Here is a 14,905-nt window from a genome sequence, read left to right as displayed (position 1 = left end):
CAAAGAGATGCCCGCCAGCGCGAGGGGATCCTTTACCTCAGCATCCCGCCAAAAAAAAAAAAAAAGGGCGGGAGACCTTAGAATTGTAGGGTTGGAAGGGATCCTGAGGATCATCTAGTCCAACCCCCTGCAATGCAGAAATATGCAGCTGTCCCATATGGGGGTTGAACCTGCAACCTTGTCATTATCCGCACCCTGCTCTAACCAACTGAATTATCCCAAAGTGGTTCATGAGCCATCTGAAAGATAAGAGAAAGTGAAAGGTCATTGAGTAATTGCCAAGTTTCTTAATACAGGAAAGGCTTGTTTCAGTGGATTATATTGACCCCATGGCTTTTGACCAAGGCAGGACATCTGTATTCAGTGACTAAAGTGCAGTCAGGAATCTTACTCAAGAACAGTAGGCTAGGGGGCACTAACATGGATTCAGTCCTTTAAAATGGACATCTAGCTTAGCATTACAGTCATACTTCAGGTTAAATATGCTTCAGGCTGAGCGTTTTCAGGTTATGCTCCGCAGCGACCTGGAAGTAATAGAATGCGTTACTTCCGGGTTTCGCTGCTCACACATGCACAGATGCTCAAAATGACGTCACACACATGCGCGGAAGCGTCAAATCGTGACCCGAGCACGTGCAGACGCATGTTGCGTTTGCTTCAGATGCGAACGGGGCTCCGGAATGGATCCCGTTCACATCCAGAGGTACCACTGTACTGCCTCCCAATTCAACCTTTAAATGAAATTGGATGCATTTAGTAGCACCATTTCCTACCAATTTCTGCATGTTGCTCCATTTTCTTATCAAACCCCTGCACCTCACTCCTCCCACTCAGTAGGTTAGCAATAAGAAATCTGACCATGGGAAGACATTGTGTTAAAACGTTCAGAAACGTTCACTTCCTTTTTTTAAAAAAACAACAACTATAACTTGTTTCAACCAAATCAACAAACTGTGCTTAATATTAATTATGGTTGGATTAAAAGATGCCACTATGAAGCCATTGCTTCTTGAGATACCCAGGGCTGACTAGGGACCTTCTGTCTGCAAAGCACATTTTCTCCCACAGAGCTTAGTTAAACAGATCCTTTGTGTTCTTCTTGAGAATGGGGTCTGATTGATTGATTGATTGGTTTATTACGGCCATTGGCCCATATCTAAAAACAATACATCAAAATTTATCCATAAACAATACAATTTAAACAGTTCCAAGTTAAAACACCCCTATAAAACCAATTTTACTTCAATTGGTTTGAAGTAATAAGCTCCCTCTATGTCGACCGCAATTCAAATCCCTCAGATTTTGGGGGATATGCGTCTTAGTTCTGGCACTTATTGATGGTTCTTAAGTTTGGCTAAGCTGTCAGAGTCATACAGTGAGCCATTTCTCCTCTTATGAAATAAGACATTAATCAGGTATCTAGCGACTGCAAGGGATCTACTTGAGTCTTCGTCGTTTAATAAGTATATTATTTGGGCTTCCTGAGGTCTGTCAGCTATTCTCGATAAATATGGGGCCAGAAACTTGGACCGTGAAGCCGAATGTATAGGACAACAGAAGATTATATGATATAACGATTCTGTAGATCCACTTTTACAGTCACAGAGGAGTGAGATCTGTCCGTTGGAGAGTCTGTTACCCAACACATTTGATGGGAAAACATTGAATCTAGCCTTTATAAAGGCGTACCTGTGCATCACCACAGATAAGGTAGTTAAATAAGATGGAAGCTTCGTTGGTGGTGTTAAGCCAAGGTTTATCGGCGAACAGGTGCCACCACCTGTCGCAATATTAAATTGTAAATCCATCTCCTCTAATTTGTGAGTTATAATTCTCTTGGCAGAAATTAAATCCAATTTTAGTAGTTCAGATGGAGATAGCCCTAAGGACACAAGTTTCCCATGTATTATTTTTGCCCAAGGGCTAGGGAAGTCGTCTCTCCAGAGACACTGTATCAAGTGGAGATTTGGAAGTTTATGCCATAATGCCAACCAGTAACAGAGGATGCATTTCCATAATGAGGTTTCTAGAGATGCAATATTTAGTTCGAGACGTATAGCAGTATTGCCTACACACCTGGGTAATTTTAGCAACCTTCTTAGCAGCTGGTTTTGGATTACCTCCAATTGGGTTAGATTAACAAAGGACCCCCATATTGGGATTGCATATGCTATTGTTGCAATCACCTTTGCCTTGAAAACTTTTAACACTGATGGAATATGGAAAGCCCCATCTGAAAAGAAAAAACGCAGTAGCGCAAAGGAAAGGGCTTTAGCTCTATTTAATACATATGCCAGATGGACCTTCCAGCCCATGTTGTGTTGGAGAAGGACTCCCAAGTATTGAAATTTAAAGACTTGGTCGATGGCTTTTCCGTCTATTCTCCAATTATAGGTTTTTCGACTCTTGGTGAAAATTAAAACTTTGGACTTGGCATGATTAATTGTAAGAAAATTTGATTTGCAGTAAGCATCAAAAATTTTCAGTGCCCTCCTAAGGCCTACTCTTGAGAAAGATAGGATCACTGCGTCGTCTGCGTAGAGTAGAAGGGGGCAACGATATTGGGCAAGGCGAGGGGCATGGATCGTTTCTTGAGAATCTATCAGAGGCGCCCTCATATCACTTATAAATAGATTAAAAAGGGTCGGAGCAAGGATACATCCTTGACGGACACCTCTATTGATGGTTACTGAATTTGAGAGGTCACCGGCCGGAGTGATTCTCACCCTTGCGGCTGATCCGTCATGCAATTTAGTTATTAGCCACAAAAGTCTTTTGTCTATTCCCCATCGTGCTAATTTCCCCCAAAGTAATCCCCTGGGGATGCTGTCAAAAGCGGCCTTTAAATCAATAAAGGCTGCACAAAGTTGGCCTCTATTTGGGGCGGAATATTTCCGGGCAAGGTGGTATAAAACTAAGACATGCTCAACCGCTGACTGATTCGGTCTAAAACCAGCCTGTTCAGGCCCAATCAGGTTGTTCTCTTCGGCCCACTTAGTAAGCTTAGTTAACAAGAACCGTGCATATATTTTCCCAATTATTGACAATAAGCTGATATTCCTGTAATTTCCCGGGTCATCTGTTGAGCCCTTTTTATGGATTGGAATAATAATCGCATCCTTCCATATTCTTGGAACCTTCCCACTGTTGTTTACGGCATCAAAAGTAACGGCCAGGATTTTCGCCCACCAGTGTGCATGAAGTTTTATAGCTTCCGCCGGGACTAGGTCGGGACCGGGGGCTTTTCCAACTTTGAGATTGGAAATGAGTCCGTGGATTTCTTCCGGGTCAGTGGGTGGCCAAAGCGGGAGCTGCTCATAGGATCCATCGATTGTATTAATATTAAGGTCTGGTAAGGCAAAATAGTTCCTTAGAAATGATTCCCAAACTGGGGCAGGGATAACGGTTAGTGGGTAACTTTTAGATTTTCTGTTAACCAACAGCCAGAATTTTCGGGAATTACCGGTATTTGAGGCAGCTATAAGTGCATGCCAGCGGTTCAGTTGCCATTCCTGTTTGGCCTTTTTTTGCACATATTTGTAAGCTGATTTTGCCTGATAGTACTCCTTGGGAAGCATAGTCGCCCCTGAGGATTTGTAATCATTATAAATAGCACAAAGATGTTGTTTGGCTTGTTTGCAATTACGGTTAAACCACAGTGCACCTGTTTTGGAGTGGGCCCGATTTACCTGGTGGGTTGGGACAGTAAAGAATGACGTAAGGTCATTCAACAGATTGGCAAATAGATTAATAGTTTGATCGTGTTCATATGAGGTTATGTCAAGGGCTGAATAGGTTTGTATGATCTCCTGCTGAAAAAATTGAGAATATTTTTGAGCCTGCGTTACAGACCACTTTATACCTTTCACTCGTAATGCTGTATTAATGCCCTCTACCGGGTTTTCTGTGTTAGTGTCTAATTGAGTTGGATGACTGTACTCGTCCCCGTGCCAGTCTAGGTCAAGCATAGCAGCAAGTGGAAGGTGGTCACTGAACTGAATATTGTCAATCTTAAAAGAGAGAGCTTTCGGCATCAGATCACTCGAGGCTAAAAGGTAATCTAGTACACTGTTTGATTTTATGCCTAGGTGGGTATACTCCCCCGGTATATCGGGAGGGCAGCAACCATTCAGGGGTACTAGATTTAAGCGAATAGCCATTTGGTAAAGAAGTACTCCCGCCTCGTTTACTTTAGAGTCTTTTGAGGTTCTCCTCACGGCATGTCTCAAATCATAATTGTCGAGGCATGGAGCAGACCACCATTTAGCTTTAGTTAAATCGACCCAATTTGCTGCTATGCGTGCGTTAAAGTCACCCCCAATTAAGGATTGGCTATTGGAATATTTAACTCGGCATGATACTAAATGATCTTCTAATATTTCCCATCTATCATGCAGTTCAAGGGACGAACCCCCTGGCGGGAGGTAGACATTGGAGATTAGCAGTGATACTTCCCCCCCTGACATCAACCCGGATAAAGCATAGGGGGGAGCAGTCAAAACTAATGAAAATTTGAAATGCAGCTTCAGTGAGATACCAATTACTAGACCACCTTTCGGCCGTCCTCCTTTCTGGGAGGGGCAAGCTGGAAGAGATAGAAGGTCGAATCCGTTTATAACAATTTCACCCTCCTCCCAAGTTTCTTGCAATAGAATGATATGAAACGAATTGATATACGACTGGAATTCTGGGTCACATTTTTTCCTACGCCAGCCAGCGATGTTCCAACAGAGGATCGATATTGGTGGTTTTTTGGGTTGTCCGGCTAACCGTCATTTAAATTCTTGTGGGAAGCTCTTATGCAGCAAGGACGCTCCCTTAAAGAAGTCCGTTATTTTCCTTTGCTGAAGGTTGACGTCCTGGTGTGGTGGGTCTTTTGCTCTAGTGCGAGCCGGTTGTGGCACGATCAAGTCGCAAGGGCCTGAATTTTGGGGGGGCAGAAAAGAGTTAGCATCCTGGTGAGTAGAGATAATATTTGGCGATTTTAGCTGTCGGGCCCAACTAGGCTCTGAAGAGGCTCCTGCCAAATCCGCTGGAGCCGTCCTCTTTGGGGATCTAACCGAAACACTTGTGATCATTTGATTTATATGTCCTGCTGGGTCTTCAGTCCACTCTGTGTTGACTCTCGACACTATAGTGTCTTCCTCGCGTAATTTTTGGATTTTTGGTGGAGAAGCCTGACTTGGAGTGGCCACTACCGTCTCAGGTCGTGGATGGTCTTCGATGTATGTTGATTCCAAGTCCGGCATGGAGGGGTGCAGGGGCGACGATTTATCCAGGGGAGTGTTATCCTGAGATTCATTCTTTGATCGGTTAATCTCAGAGGGAACAGATAAGTCTATTAAAAGCAGGGATGAGTTACCAGTGTGAAGGGGAGGGGAAGAGTCTGCCTCCAGCAGTGGGACCTTCCCATCCAATGCTGATGGCACCTTATATGCTGGATATTGGGGGATTGTTGTTTCCACCTCCATGGGGCATGGCACCGCTAAGTTAGAGTGGGTATTATTCATAGTAACTCCGTTGCAGGCGATACTTAGGAGCTGAAGTTTAAGTGAGTCCAGCCTATTTATAATTTCTTGTTGTTCCATCGCTGGTAACTCTCCAAAGGAGGCGATAAGCTCTCTTTCCTCCTGGGGTGTCAAAGAGTTACTGGCACAATCATAGTGTTTAGTTGTAGGAGTGGGGGTGCTATGGGACTGGCCCCGACATGAGGTGTACAGCTCAGCCCTCTTTTGTGGTTCAGGATGGGAAGGTTGTACCGTCTCCTTGATTAATCTCTCCGATAGGAGGGGTCTAATTATGGAGTCCATGAAAACTCTCGTTGGAAAAATGCCAAGACTATTCAAAAACACTTTTTGCTGAATAAGAAGAGAGGGGATTTTTGCAGAGTGGAAAGCCAGCATTATTCTCTGATATCTGTTCTGGCGGACTAAGGGAAGCACAGCACAAAGATCTATTTGTGATGTCTCGAGTTTTAGAAGCCATCTGAGGTGCTCTTTAGACCCATGTAGCGTTGTCCAACTTAGGTCCCTTTCCCGGATGGTTAGGGAAATCTTCCTTGGATGTAGAATCAGGGATTGGCGATTCAGTGCGGGGTTGAGATTGTATTTGCAGTTCCTCATACAATCAGTGTTCGGTGGAGCTTTCTGCTGGCGCAATGGAACATCTCCTGCCCCATCTTGGGCTGTCTGTGCCGGCTGGTCATCCAGTTTTTGCTGAAGGCTATGCAGCTGAGAGGATAGGCCGTCAATTCTCTTAAATATACAGTTTAGAGTTCTAATTATTAGATGGAGTTGCTCGCATCCTGTGCAGTCCGATTCAGCTACCAACTCCTCCTTCGGATAGGGACCATCCCCATTTGTGTTACCATTAGCGTTTCCAATTTGTAACGTCTCAGGGGCCTCATCTTCTGATGTTGTTTCAAGGGCAGTTAGAGGATCGAAACGATTTTGAGTTGCTATTGAGTAGGTGCATTCCTCGGGGCCTCTCCCTCCTTTAGGTGAACCCTTTCTTAATTGCTTAGGCCTCGGAGAGGATAATGCCTCGTCAGAGTCTCTTGGACGTTTTCCATGACCCATAAGTCAATTTTGCAGGAGAAATGGCGTGGGCACTGTGCTGGGGAGCTCCTTAAATCCTTTAGTCTTCCTCACAAGAATACTACCACTTCCAGGAGAGTGGTGCCATAAAAAATTACTCACAGTAAGGCAGTTAGTTCAAGCCTCTTCCTTCCCCTCTTCCTTGTTCCTAGGATTTTCGAGACAGCTCGGTTCCAGCAGTCGGGCAAAATTCACTTCGTAGTATGCAATAAACTGAAAGCTAAAGGAAAGAGCTGGTCGACAGGGCAGAGGATTTATGCCCAGGAGAACCTTTCACTTATCTCTCCCAGTTAGGGAGGCGGCGGCAGCCATGGCGGCAAGTCCGGGCGTCAGAGTATCCCAGATAAAAAGAAAACAAAGATAACACAAGCAGCGGGATACTAAAAGATACTAAAAGACAGCCAGCACAGCCAGCAGGTCATTAAAACTCACGGATAAAAACAAGGGAGGATAAAACCCGCTTAAAACCACTTAAAAACTCTGATAAGGGTAAGCGAAATTACTCGGAAACTACCTTCGCCGCCATGTTGGATCCTCCTCCTCCACTTTTTCCCTCCTTGAGAATGGGGATAGAGGGCAGTTCTTGTAACCAAGCTAGTCTTTCCTCTATTTATCAGAGGGAAGGCCTATGTTCCATAAAGGAAGGAAGATCTACAACTGGCAACTCCCCTTCAACTTCCCCCCATAATTAAATTGTATTGGGACGAAATGAGCTTCTTGAACAAATGTTTAGAGTACATAATGTTTTTCGTATAATGAATCTTATTGTACTAGCTTGTGCCCTTCTTGTGAACGGTCTAAAGTTTTATGTTACTTTGGTTTGTTTTAATTCATTTAGTTTCTAAATAAAGCAGACAGCTGAAAATAAACATTTATTGCTCATCTCAGTTAGATCAGGAGATTCCAGTGTTCATAACATAGCATTTTCCAAAAATATTTTGACAGATATAGTCTTCACTAACATCATGTTAGAGTGGCCTAGGAGAGAATTTACTGCAGCAAAGTTAATACATGCTAGACTTCTTTGCACTACTGGTGGCAGGGATATATGAACCATTACTGCTCCGTGGGCAAAAAAAAAATCCACTGTGGTCCTTTGTCTAGAACTGTTATTTTCGTGCTTATCTGTGAACTTGTTAGTTTTCAGGATTGGATCCTGAAACGGTATTAAGGAGTAGACCAGACTTCCAAAAGAAGTTAGTAGGCTACCTTCCAGATGACAAATTTAGTCTTTAGCCTTAATTACTATTAACATTGCTAAGGAATTTTAAATGAAGAATAGCAGTAATTAATCAAATTCCTTTTATTGATATCTTAATCTTTGTCTGTTGCTACCTTACTTCATTTCATTCTGCACAAATTGTAACATTAAGGCTGCAGTCCTATACTAATATATATGGGAGTAAGGCCCATGTAACTGAATAGGACACAGAGGTAAGTAGATATCTATAGGATGCCTCTTGTTTAGGTTTGCTGAATCAGCTCATAAGTGAATCACGGTGCATATCTTTCAAACCACACCTGACATTTTAAGTGTCACAACGTTGAATAATACCGAAGACAAGTGCAACTCTTTAGAACCTGCGTGCCAGATATTCATTAAAGTTTCAGTGGAATGTGACTTAAAACATACAAAACACGTATGCAAATATTGTTCATTCTTATGTGTTTGTGGCATTTGCTTGAAGATGTTTATGGATTTGCACATATGTGTTGCATTGAACAGTATAAACATAGGATGCTTTTTGCTTTCATTGGAAAGCTCTTTATGGTTGGAAGTTCATGACAGATTTCAGCCTTGTTTTGCTTTCTGAGTATTATACACTGCAAATATTCTGGCATATGGTGACATGGAAATCCATGAAGTCCTTTTGAAATTTATTTCATCACTGGTCTAGCTCTTCAAGGTTCGAGAAAGGAGTCTGTTTGCTTACTCTTACCTTGGAGATAATGGGGACTGAACTTGGGAACTTTTGCATGCAAAGTGGATACTATATCATTAAGCTATGGCCATTCCCTAAATTGTAAATTATTATTGCTTGTTCTGATATCCTTGGCTTTGTTAATAAGTAACATGCCTCACATTTTCAGAATACTCATTTACATGTATAATAAATTAGAAATGAAAAGGCATCGTTTAGTTACCGTATTGGCCTGAATATAACCCTCACTTTCCCCCCAAATTCTGACAGTGAAAAGTTAAGTTGCAGGTTATATTCATGACCTTACGGTATGCAGCCAGGAGCGCGGCAAAGTAGTGCCCGCCCCGTGCGTAGTCCCCTGTCCTCAACCCCAAGGCCAGGAAGGGAGAGAGTGAGGAAGGGGAAAGGCCGTCGGCGACGCAGCACGACTCTCCCCACCCCCGGCTCCCAGTTTGCAGCCAGGAGCAGCAAGGATTTGAGCAGTTTATATTCGGGTATTTCTGGCGCTGTGGGTTAAACCACAGAGCCTAGGCCGATCAGAAGGTTGGCGGTTCGAATCCCCGCGATGGGGTGAGCTCCCGTTGCTCGGTCCCTGCTCCTGCCAACCTAGCAGTTTGAAAGCACGTCAAAGTGAAAGTAGATAAAAAGGTAGCGCTCCAGTGGGAAGGTAAACGGCGCTTCCGTGCGCTGCACTGGTTCGCCAGAAGCGGCTTTGTCATGCTGGCCACATGACCTGGAAGCTGTACGCCGGCTCCCTCAGCCAATAAAGCGAGATGAGCGCCGCAACCCCAGAGTCGGTCATGACTGGACCTAACGGTCAGGGGTCCTTTACTTATTTCCTCCCCCTCCAATTTTAAAGGTGCGGCTTATATTCGGGCCAATACAGTACTTGTTCTTCAACTTGAATAAATGAAGACATGCTACTGCCATGTACATTATAAGTGACACAAACCTTGGTGGGAATTGCAGTGGTAGAGGTTCACTAAAGAGCCCTCCACAGGCTTCGTATGTGTCACCGGTTAAGCCAGATAGCTGTCCTTTTGCAACCAATAATGTTAAAACAAGTTTAGAACGCCCTTCTGCAAAAATTATGGAATGTGCATGGTGACTGTGGGTGTTTAATAAAGCGTAAGTTAAATGTTTAGTTATGGGATAAAGGGCTGAGTGGCATTCTCAGTGAACTGTTGATTATCCATATGACCCTTCATACTTTTCCACTTGATTTCCTACAGGGTGACTTCACTTGGAACAGCATGTCAGGGCGCAGTGTTCGGCTGAAGTCTGTTCCTGTTCAAAGTCTTTCTGAATTGGAGCGTGCCCGGTTACAGGAAGTGGCCTTTTTTCAGTTGCAGCAGGACTGTGACCTAGGATGTCAGATAACGATTCCCAAAGGTGAGATGTGATCCTGAAGTCTCCTGAGGACAGTGCTGAAATGGTCGGCCCTGTCTGGTACATTGCAAACTGTTATTTCCATTTGAAGTATATATTAAGAAAAAATATATTTCTTTCTTTGAAATTAGTTTTTGGCTGTTGTTCTTAAGAGGTTGAATGTGGTCTCAATATATATTACATAAATGTTCTCTTCAGGGATTGTATTCCCCAAACAGTTAAAATACCAATATTGTTGATAACACAATCACATATTTTGCCACTGACCCCTTGAGGGAAACTAGTTACTCACTGATGGCCCTGATTTTAGAATTAGCCAAAGGCTCTATGCTACTCCTGAGCAGCCCTTAAAATTGCTATATGAACTGGTGAATTAAAAATATTTGTTGTTTTTAGATATTTAGGTCTGACTTACTAGGGAGGATAATAAAAACAAGCTCATTTTCAAGGGCTTCTTATATGAAAAATATTTATGAAGAAGAAAAATTACAAAATGTTGCTTTCTTTAGGCTGTGCCTGGGTCAATGCTGGTACTTAGCAGTGATCTTTTTTACCCTTTTTATCTTTTTTTTTTAATAACGAAGGCAGCTGAAGAGCCTGGGAACCCACAAACAGGATTTTACTAGTGATAATAATGGGGTAGCTGTTATTTACATTATTTGCCCGTAGACCCATTGAAAGCAACTGGCTAACCACTATAAATAGTCAAAACAAAACAAATTTCCTTCCAGTAGCACCTTAAAGACCAACTAAGTTAGTTCTTGGTATGAGCTTTCGTGTGCATGCACACTTCTTCAGATACACAGTGTGCATGCACACGAAAGCTCATACCAAGAACTAACTTAGTTGGTCTTTAAGGTGCTACTGGAAGGAAATTTGTTTTGTTTTGACTATGGCAGACCAACACGGCTACCTATCTGTAACTGGCACTATAAATAGGATGCTGGTGTCACTAGAATATCTGTCTGAACCAACAGGGCTCTGCTTATGTTCAGATGCCTATCTATGCATATTGTTCAGACTGAACTTGGGCGGGGAAAAATTGAGTGGACTGCTTATCTCTCATCTATACTACAGACTGCAGCATTATTCAAGCATTAGGCTTTTTAACTGGGAAAAGTTAGAACAATTCAGATGCAAGAGAACATAATGCATTTAAGTTTTATTTGGGAAAACGTAGCATCTACTAATGTTGCTTTAAGGATCTTCTAAAGGTCAGAGAATAGCTGTGTTATGAGTCAGAACCATTTATATGCCTCATTATGGATTTCAATAGTTTCTATGGTCTTCTTCTACTTTAAAGTTGCCATGCCCAAAGTAAACTAATTTAAGAAATTGCCACTTTGGAGATTTGGATGGATCATTTTACTGCTTGCCAATAACCTGCAAGCAAACTGGAAATATGTAAAGATCCTCACAATAACAAAGGACACTTAGTTTAATCCTTCCTTTTCATTCTGGCTTCTGGGCCTTGTTATAAAACATTGAACTTATCAATGCTTTTTCTTTTCTTTCTTTTCTTTTCCTGTACTTGACTAGCCAGTTGACTTATTTTGATTGACTGGCCTGTGCTGAACTTTTCATAGATAAAAAGCATAGTCTTGGAGTAAATTGTGTCCAAACGGAGCAAGAAACAATTTAACATTCAGAACCTTTATTCTGCTGTGTTTGGTTTTGTGCCCAGTATGTTACTGCTCGGCTATAAGAAAAATGGCAATGTGCTTTCTGCCTTGTGCTTATTTTGGCAGGGGGCGGGGTTGGGATTTTGGACCTCTGTTTATATTGCTCTTTGTTGTGTTTAATTACCTATTTGTCATCTTCATTCAGTGTGACTATGGTTTTTACTTTTTTTTTTGTCGTTACTTGCCATTGGTCCCTTGTATTTAGCCATTCACGATGGTGTTAATGTATCTGCGTTTTTGTAGAAAAGTGGAAAGGATCAGAGTAAATTTCCATGGATTATGTTTCCAAATTTTAGCACCAATTTGCATATGGTGCCTCAGTTCCCAAATATACAAGGCATAATAGACATGTACGCTATATGACAGGAATACATAGATGTACACATTTTTTCTACACAGATCTAAACCAAGATAGGGAGTAGATAGAATAACTGAATCGGCCCTCAAACATTATTAGATAAACAAAGGGTTCTGCAACAACTTGATTTCTTGTGGAAGAATGTATTCAAACAATCAGAGTGATGGCTACTTTAAATATAACTCTCACAGAGAGCTTTTTACACAACTTCTTCTATTCACACTTTGCTGCTGCAGCCCTGCAGATGGCAATGGTTGACACTGAGATTGCAAGGAAGGGTGGTACAATAGGCAGCAGCTTTTGTGTGACAAGGTCTGAGATTGCTTCTAAAGGTAGAACTTAAGTTCTAAAATATGCAGTGAGCAAAAATAAATAATAACAGCTGGCCCTTTTTTCAAGTTTGTTTTCCCCTTTTGAGTCTTTTATTTGTTGCTGTGGCTCCCTCCTGTTCCTATGTGTACATGTATGTGTTTTGCAGTGACAATGGTAGTTTCAGGCTGTACATGATTGTTCCCATAAGAGCGAGCTCTGCAGTCTCTTACATCCGCCACATGTGGTTCCTAGGCATTTGAATCTTCTTCCCACAGTCAAATGCAGAAAGCTTATATTTGTTTTTCTTCCATAGTAATGAACACTGCCTTTCTGGTATCTTGGAGTGAATTAGAATGAGAAACAAAGCAGTTTCACCTCCCAGACCTTAATCCTCTTAAGTTCTCTCTTGGTTTGCAAAAGTGACCATGCATCAAAGAAGCTAAATAAATGGCTATCTAAAGGGCTCCTTTGCTGTTTGGAACTAATTGACAGCCCACAACAATGCAAACATGAGTCATTGCCTCATAAGTGAGATAAAATGGGAGATGTCTCTTTTATGATGGTACTTGCTATGCTATTGCACATACGTGCATCATCTGAAAATTAGGAGAATATACTTACGGCTTCATAGCCATTTGAAATGTATGCAAACGTAACTGGTGGATATATTCATATGATTTAGTCAATGAGTTGACTAAGATTTATTTAATCTGGTTCTATCCCTGCAAATAAACAGTCATTACAGATAAAAACAAGAATCGCTAAAAACAAAGAAAAATCATTAAAATACAATTGAACATTGACAGAACTATTTACATATATAAAATTTGTTTAAACCACACGTAAGTGTTAGTATGTACTTCAGTGTGGGACTGATGTAAATAACAACCCACAGATTCCATCTATAAATTCAATTCAAATATGAGACTATTCAAATGAAACTCTTCTAAGGCTTATAAGCATTATAAATGTTAATAAGAGTATTGGATGTAGGAGATTTAGGAGGGATTTGTTTTTGCTGCTTCCTTATTTTTACTCCCACCCCCAAAGTATATCTTCCTTATTTGATGTTAAATACTTTCATCTGGCTATGATTTATTTGTAAGCAAAACATCCTGCACATTTTGTAGAATGGAATCCATAAACCTTTGTAACCTTCCTATAGAATAGTTTTGTTTGGAAAGATTAAGAAATATGCAAACCAGAGAGAACTTCGACCTTGAGAACTTTAAGGAAAACAAAAGCAGCAGCAAATAATGAATTTGCAGCAGGATATATGAAGGAAAACTCACTATCTTCTGACCACCTATCTTGTTTCGACTTTAAGTTTCAATTTGTTCACTCTTATCTGACCCATTGTTGATACTGGATATTGATACCCCTTTCATCTTGATATTCCACTCACCCCAGATAGACCCGGCGTTAAGATGGCTACCGTGCACTAAAAAAACCCTGTCCAAGAATAGAGTATTGGAGAGTCACTGGAAAATACCCAACATGGTTTATTACCATGGGGGCTTTTTAAACTCAGTCATCCATCTCTTTTAGATACCGGGAAATATTTAGAGCAGAACTCTAAAACTCTGTAGCTCTGCAGAATATAATATGCTCAAAATATGATGCCCTAAATAAGCAATGTAGGATATAAAAGTAACATCACTTCTTGAAATGTGTAGCCATTATGGGAAGGTTTTTATCTAAATGTTGAATCTGGAACTCAAGACAGGCCTAAAAGTATGGTCTAACTATTCTGAATGAACATAGGATGAGCCTGCTAAATCACGGCCAATGGCCCATCTTGTCCAGCATCCTGTTCTCACAGTGGCCATCCAGATGCCTGTGGGAAACCAGGGAGCAGAACATGAGCACAAGAGCACTCTTACCTCCCGTGGTTTCCAGCAGCTGGTATTCTGAAGCATTGCTGCCTTTAACTGTGGATATAGAGCACAGCCATCATGGCTAGTAGCCATTGATCATTCTCTCCTCCATGAATTTATCTCATCTTCTTTTAAAGCCATACAAGTTGGTGGCTTTCACTGCCTCCTGGGGGAGGAGTTCCATAGTTTGACTATGCACCATGTGAAGAAGTACAGTGGTACCTCTGGTTCAGAACTTAATTCGTTCCAGAGGTCCGTTCTTAACCTGAAACTGTTCTTAACCTGAGGTACCACTTTAGCTAATGGGGCCTCCTGCTGCTGCCGCACTACCAGAGCACGATTTCTGTTCTCATCCTGAACCAAAGTTCTTAACTCGAGGTACTATTTCTGGGTTAGTGGAGTCTGTAACCTGCAGCGTATGTAACCTGAAGCATATGTAACCCAAGGTACCACTGTACTCTCTTTGATCTGACATGAAACTTCCAACAACGTCCACGAATTCCAGTGTTATGAGAGAGAAAAACTTTCTTTGTTTACTTTCTCCACGCAGTGCTTAAGTTTATAAACTTCTTACTTGCCTTTTCTCTAAACTAAAATGTCCCAAACTCTGCAACCGTTCTTCATAGGGGAATCGCTCCATCCCTTTGATCATTTTGGTGGCCCTTTTCTGAACCTGTTTCATTTCTACAATATTGTTTTTGAGGTGAGGTTACCAGAATTGTACACAATATTCCAAATGCCATTGCACCATAGGCTGGCATTATTATAT

The 14,905-nt window shown here is 41.7% G+C and overlaps 1 protein-coding gene across 6 annotated transcripts in view; it reads left to right on the top strand.

Moving 5' to 3' along the window:
• ARHGAP6 (Rho GTPase activating protein 6) overlaps nucleotides 1–14,905 on the top strand; it is a 184,243-nt gene that overhangs the window by 128,764 nt on the left and 40,574 nt on the right. For all 6 annotated transcript variants that reach the window (XM_081907543.1, XM_081907542.1, XM_081907545.1 and 3 more), the window contains exon 2: nucleotides 9,751–9,910. In XM_081907543.1, the coding sequence (XP_081763669.1) occupies nucleotides 9,772–9,910 (139 nt within the window). In that variant the 5' untranslated portion in view covers nucleotides 9,751–9,771. The remainder of the gene's footprint in view (nucleotides 1–9,750; nucleotides 9,911–14,905) is intronic.

The sequence above is a fragment of the Podarcis melisellensis genome, assembly GCF_964234715.1.
Source record: "Podarcis melisellensis genome assembly, chromosome: 4".
In the NCBI taxonomy this organism is placed as follows: Eukaryota; Metazoa; Chordata; class Lepidosauria; order Squamata; family Lacertidae; genus Podarcis; species Podarcis melisellensis.
The sequence above is the reverse complement of the archived record's forward strand: the minus strand, read 5'-3'. Positions and strand labels throughout refer to the sequence as shown.